This window comes from Nanorana parkeri, unplaced genomic scaffold (assembly GCF_000935625.1).
Source record: "Nanorana parkeri isolate BGI_ZX_2015 unplaced genomic scaffold, ASM93562v1 scaffold560, whole genome shotgun sequence".
Classification (NCBI taxonomy): domain Eukaryota; kingdom Metazoa; phylum Chordata; class Amphibia; order Anura; family Dicroglossidae; genus Nanorana; species Nanorana parkeri.
This window is the reverse complement of record NW_017306828.1, coordinates 58,923-65,592: the sequence shown is the minus strand read 5'-3', so window position 1 is coordinate 65,592 and position 6,670 is coordinate 58,923. Positions and strand designations below refer to the sequence as shown.

The window sequence follows — 6,670 nt, the reverse complement described above, 5'->3', positions numbered from 1 at the left end:
TATAGAGGCAGAGCCAGCTGTACCCGCCCCCTCCCCCGTCCGTTCCGCCAGTCAGCGCTGGAGGATTGGACAGGGGAGGGGGGAAATCCGTGCAGTGAGCCGTGAGTGACAGTCACGGCTCTCTGCACGGATAGATCGAGAAGTGAGCGAGCAACGGTATGTGTTCGTTCACTTCCCAATCTATTAAGCCGACCTGTGATACTTTCATTGTCGCAGGTCGGCTAGAACTATGAGGCGGAATGATTTTCACTCGCCTCATAGTTCTCCTTTAAGGTTACTGCAAAGGACAAGGGGCACTCTTTGCGTCTGGAGGAAAAGAGGTTTAACCTTTGCATATGGAAAGGATTCTTCACAGTTAGAGCTGTGAAAAGGTGGAACAGACTCCCCCAGGACCTACTGTAGTTCTAGCAAGCTCAGGTAACTGTTTTTAAAAAAATCTGGAAGTATTCCTAAATGCACAGAATATTACTGGATACTGAGTTCTTATAGGTGTATTAAGCACCAGAGATTATTGATCCAGGGAATATCCGATTGCCTTATGGGGTCAGGAAGGGATTTTCTTCCCCCCTGTTGGAGCAAAGTGAATCATGTTTTATAGGGGTTTTTTTTAATTCCTCTGGATCAAGAGGTTTTTGTTTTCTTTCTCATTTCAATAGGTTGAACTCGATGGACTTGTGTCTTTTTTCAACCTGACTAACTATGTAACCTGTCAATGCCTTCCTGTCTTGGTGACAACCACAATTTCTAGTTAAAGTGGCACAGGGACAGGATGTAAATACAAAAATTGGGATAACAGGCAAAAATAAAAAGTTGTAACTCTTCCCCACTCTACCAAAAACAAAAAAGCTGCCTGCAGTTAGGCTTCAAACTATGAAAAGTTCCTTCATTCATGAAAAGATAAACATTGTGCCAAGGCCCGCAAATATGATACTGTTAAAAATAAATGTTTAATTAAATTGTTTTTTTAATTATTATTATTTGTTTTAATTATTATTATTATATAGTTAATATTATTTTTTTCTTTCTTACCCTCAAATTCTTATTCTTGCTTTCCATTTATTTAAAAAACTTTGTCACCTCTGATGTCCTCTGTCTTCATCTTCCCTTCCTGCAATGCTTTTTTATTCCTTTGTATCCTTACTAATTCGCTGATGTCCTGTGTCCTTTTTCTTCCTCCACCCATTCGTCCGCTCTCCTTGTTCTGACTCCTCCCATTCTCTGATGTCCCCTCACTTCCTCTGTGTCCTTATCTCCATCCAATCCCCAATGTCCTTCCCATGTTCTGATATCCACCTACTTGCTGATGCCCTCTCCTCCTCTGAATCTTCATTTCCACATATTTTTCTCTCTCCATTTACTCTTCACCACCAATTCCCTGATGTCCTTTCTCCCTCTATATCCTTCTTCTCTCCACCCATTATCTGATGTCTTTTCTTCCTCTGTGTTCAAATTCCACCCATTCTGTGTCCTCACTTTTCTCTATGTTTTCATCTTCCTCTGGTGTCCTCTCTCCATTTACTCTTCTCCACCAATTCCTTGACATCCTTTCTCCCCTTGTGTCCTTCTCTCCACCCATTATCTGATAACCTCTATTCCTCTGTGTCCTTCTCTCCACCCATTATCTGATGACCTCTATTCCTCTGTGTCCTTATCTTCGCCCCTTTTTCTGATGGCCTCATCCTAACCATCCTCCAATGTCCTTTCTCTCTTGGTCCACATGTAACCTCCAATGTCTCTCTTTCCCTGTTCCTTCATCACTTCCTCCATCGTCATCTTTCTCAGGCTCCTAAAGTATCCTCTGAAGATGGTGTTTGCTCATGGAATGGATGCACGGAGATCTCATCCCATCCTGCCCACGGTACTCTATCTGATGCCAAATAACAGTGTAACCACTTGCCCCATGTCAGCTGGAGAGCCATGGATTCCTGGCATTTTTAAAGATGGCACTACAGGAAAGAGGAACAGTACGGTGCCAGGCCAGTTGCTCCTTCCTGGTGAAATAGCTGCAGCTGGTCTAGTTTTTGGCCTTATATGGATCTTGTCAGTGTTTGGCAATGCCTTGGTGTGTCTCGTCATCCATCGAAGTCGCCGGACTCAATCAACGACAAACTATTTTGTTGTCTCTCTAGCATGTGCGGACTTACTTCTCAGCCTGGGTAGTGCCCCATTTACATTGATACAAGTCACCTCTGGCCGGTGGGCATTGGGCAGTGCCATGTGCAAACTGGCACGTTATTTTCACTACCTGACCCCTGGAGTCCAGGTTTATGTTCTCCTGTCCATCTGTCTTGACCGTTTCTACACCATCCTGTATCCATTAAGCTTCAAAGTCTCAAGGGAAAAAGCCAAAAGGATGATAGTGGCGTCGTGGATTTTTGATGCCGCCTTTGTCTTACCAGCTTTCTTCTTTTATGACAGCGTGGACGGACACTGCAACTTTTTCCCTCCCCCATCCTGGGACGGGGCAGTTTACGGAGTGGCCCACCTCTTAGTGGGCTTCCTTGTGCCATCTGCCCTAATAATTCTCTTTTACCAAAAGGTGGTTAAATACATTTGGCGCATCGGCACAGACCGGCTCAGTGTCAGACGGACCATGAACATTGTGCCCAGGACCAAAGTCAAAACCATCAAAATGTTCCTCATGCTCAACACCATCTTCTTGGTGTCCTGGCTGCCGTTTTATGTTGTGCAGCTGTGGCACCCAGATGAGAATGACAGGCGGCAGTGCTGCCTGGCGTACTTGGCGGTCTCCTGGCTCTCTTTTGGTTCCTCGGCCGCCAAGCCAACATTGTACTCTGTATACAACGCCAACTTTCGGCGAGGCATGAAAGAGACTTTTTGCATGTCTTCCATGAAGTGTTATCGGAGCAATGCCTACACTATCACCACCTGCTCCCGCATGGCTAAAAGGAATTATGTTGGCATCTGCGAAATGCCCATCCCAGGCAAAACCACCATAAAGGAATCGGTGTACGACTCTTTTGACCGCGAAGCCAAGGAGAAAAAACTGGCCTGGCCCATCGACTCCAATCCTCCAAATACTTTTGTGTGATTTGGATGCTGAACAAAATTAAAAAAAACGTAAACCACCGATCTGTAGTTTATCGGACACTCCACCAATACATGGTAAAAGCGTCTGCCTAACGAAAGGAGTTTGTTTTAGAGACTCAAGAATGTTGTCACTCCTGTTTATTTGGAAACGCACCGACTTTCATGACGTGACCATACGGATTATATTTTGTAAAGAAAAAAAGATAAATAAATAAATTAAGCAATATTTATTTTGACACCGTTATTGGAATCCAAAACACCAATGTTCTCCTCGGATCTCTGTGGAAAGTCTGGGCTTCTATTGTGTAAATAAAATCTTCTATTTTAGGGAGGGACTCAAAGTTTTGCTCTGCCGTTTCAAATGCAAAGTCAGCACATTGCTTGAGATCATCTGTTACAATGTTGCGTTTTTTTGTTAGTGATGGTTTTAAAATGTATTTATTTTCCTGGACACCCTGGAGTGGAGAAGGATTAGATCCCTGGTCAGGCTTTTATTGCTATCTGTATTTCTTTGGGGGAGATTCACCCTTGTTATCTGTCTTAATGACCATTGTTACTGAGATAAGAGAGTGGAGGATAATCTTCCAATGGGGCCAACTTTACAGTCGGAGCTAAGAGGTCATTTCCCTTCACTTTTTAATTCTCTTCAAGTTGTGTCTCTGGGATAGGAAGCAAAGGGAAATCTCCCTAGAAGGGGCGCAAAGAGCAAAACCTATTTTTAACCATTACCCATTTCATTCACAGCTATACAATGTTTTGGCTATATTTATACTTTGGGTCCGATGTAAAAAAAAATTCCGCCCAGCATAAAGCTGGGTGAATGCCATTCTCATGTCAATATGGTCTCTAGATGAAGGAATTCCTATGCTCCTCGGCTCCATCTAGTGGCAGTAATGCCATGCGAATTGCATTTTCTTAGCTATACGCTGGGTGGATGTTTTATACATTAGCCCATTAAATTTATATGGACGGAGTCTGGAGGGCTGAGTTCCACATTGGTTTGTTATTTTGCACAAGGACTAGATAAAGTTTTCCTGCATTTATTCCGGGTCTGTTCCTGCCGACCTTGGAGTGTTGAGATGTTACCGCCCACCTTGGGGTGTTCCCGCTCTTGCTGCACTTTTGATGAAATTAAATAATGAAGAGAGTGGGAGCCCCTTAGGCTGGCCATACACCTATAGATTATCTGCAGATTTTCTATGGACAGATGGAAAAAGTGCCTAAAAATACCTGAACAATCTGATTGGATGCTGGCATTGTTGAGGTGTTTTGACAGCCAACGGGGCCGACTAGCAAGATACTGAAGCTTGGCCAAGTGGGAAATTCCTCCACCCACACAGTTTAGCGTAGAGGGAGGAATCTGTTGCACTTTTTCCATCTGATCATAGATAATCTATCGGTGTATGGCCAGCTTTATAATGGTCACATCAGGCCACACTCCAGGGTAGATGGTAAGAAAGCCCAGAAATAATGTGTGGAGATCTCACCTGCAGGGGTATAACAAGCCATGTCAGACTCTACCTAAAACTGATATATAACTTTTGTGCAAATGTAACTTTTTTTTTTTTTTAGATGCCCAGAACCTGTAACTGCAGAGATTTTCTCTTTTCTACGATTTTATGCACATCTTGTCAAATTGCAGCTTTACTAAACAACCCTTGCTTTATGGGTCTGGTGCCTCAAATTGATATTTTAATTATGACTGATGGTTGGAGGGTTGAGAACATTATGGTTTCTTGTTCTTAGTTCTTAGAGGCTCTGTCAATAGGATCTCCTTGCAGTATTTTGTCTCTCTGCCCCTCCCACAATGGTGATATTTCCCCCCAGTAGTTTGTGTCTCTGCCCCTCCCACAATGGTGAGATTTCCCCGCAGTAGTTTGTGTCTCTGCCCCTCCCACAATGGTGAGATTTCCCAGCAGTAGTTTGTGTCTCTGCCCCTCCCACATTGGTGAGATTTCCCCGCAGTAGTTTGTGTGTCTGCCCCTCCCACAATGGTGAAATTTCCCTGCAGTCATTTGTCTCTGCCCCTCCCACAATGGTGAGATTTCCCTGCAGTAGTTTGTGTCTCTGCCCCTCCCACAATGGTGAGATTTCCCCCAGTAGTTTGTGTCTCTGCCCCTCCCACAATGGATCCTAAACGTCTGTTAAAGAGATCTCACAACTGGAATCCCCCCAAGATTCAAGAAACCAGCATGTGAATCAACACTCCAGTAACTGCACAAACCTGAATTCTCATTTTTGGTTGGGGTCACCCTCAAAGTATGTAAGACGTTGTATCGGTGAGGAATTTAGTATCTGCAAGAGGAACATTTGATTGAAATAATGTATTCTAATAAGAGACATCCCCTTTAAAGTTTCTCTGCCCATCACACGTAAGTAATTTGGAAGCCGTGTTATAGCTATCCGGCATTTTAATTTGAAGCTGTCTATAGACGTCACTGACCATGCCACTAATTCCCAGTCTGCATCCTCTAAAATATGGCTCCAGCCCAGGAAACGGCAACCTCCGTTTAATATCTTGTACAGGTACACTGTAAAGTAGATCCAAACCCAAATTTCATATTTGCGGTTTTCCTTAAAATAATCCTTGGCGATCCTTTTCATGAGGGTCCTTGTTCATTATTTTCCTGTTATGGAGTGACATCTGTCTCCTAATTGTTCTCCTATGTTGTCACTGTCACGAGCCCCCATCTAGTGGAGACTACACGGAGCGGTGCCAGCATAGATTGCCCAGGCATGGCCTAATGTTGTCACTATTATGAAGCTGGTCCAAAGCAATGATGTGCAGCCAAGGGTGGAACCAGTGCATGTAGACAGGAAGTGGATAAAAAAGCCTACAGGAGATCATCAGCACTCAGATGGAAAAAGGGATGAAAAAGGTGAAAACAGGGTTTTCTGGAAAAAAATGTCAAGTGTTCATAATATACAGCGCGCAGGGGGAACGCAATGTCATCCAGTTGGAGTTTCCATCTACTTTAAAATGTAGTATTGCTCATGTGAATTCATGTTTTATGTTCTCAGAGACATAAGAGTGTCACCCGGTTCCATTGCTCTTCTCATTCCTGTCATTGTATCAGATTTCTGATGAACAGACAGAATATACAGCAAGTTTTAATCTGAATGTTGTCTTGTGAATCAATCACGTCATTGATGAAGAAAGGGCTACAATAAAACCATCCAAATTTCTCCTGAAATGATCTCACATGACTCCATTCTTTGACTATTGGGGGGCAGCAGGGTTTTGGGGGTGAGCAGCATTGTGTTGGGGTTAGGTAGGGAAAGCAGATGTTGGACGTAGATGGGAACAGCAAAGTAAATTGGGGGTTGGGGCATCGAGGTGTTGGGGCCAGGAGGAGGCAACAAAGTGCTGGGGTTAGGTGGAGGCAGCAGGCTGTTGGGCATGGGTGGAGGCAGCACAATGTTGGGGCTAGGTGAGGGTGGAACAGAGTGTTAGGGAGGCAGTAGGGTGTGGGGGCAGCGGGCTGTTGAGCATAGGTGGAGGCAGTGGGGTGCTGAGACTAGCTTGCAGCAGCAGGCTGTTGGGGCTAGGTGGGGGCAGCGGGCTGTTGGGAATGGGTGGGAGCAGCGGGCTGTTGCGACTAGGTGGGGCAACATGGTG

The 6,670-nt window shown here is 44.5% G+C and overlaps 1 protein-coding gene across 2 annotated transcripts in view; it reads left to right on the top strand.

Annotated features, from left to right (window-relative positions):
- GPR19 (G protein-coupled receptor 19) overlaps window positions 1-3,221 on the top strand; it is a 20,007-nt gene extending 16,786 nt beyond the window's left edge. Inside the window, exon 2 of one of the 2 annotated variants that reach the window (XM_018562090.1) lies at window positions 1,783-3,221. In XM_018562090.1, the coding sequence (XP_018417592.1) occupies window positions 1,805-3,052 (1,248 nt within the window). In that variant the 5' untranslated portion in view covers window positions 1,783-1,804 and the 3' untranslated portion in view covers window positions 3,053-3,221. The remainder of the gene's footprint in view (window positions 1-1,782) is intronic. The other variant, XM_018562091.1, reaches the window with a different exon arrangement.
- Window positions 3,222-6,670: the final 3,449 nt, after the last annotated feature.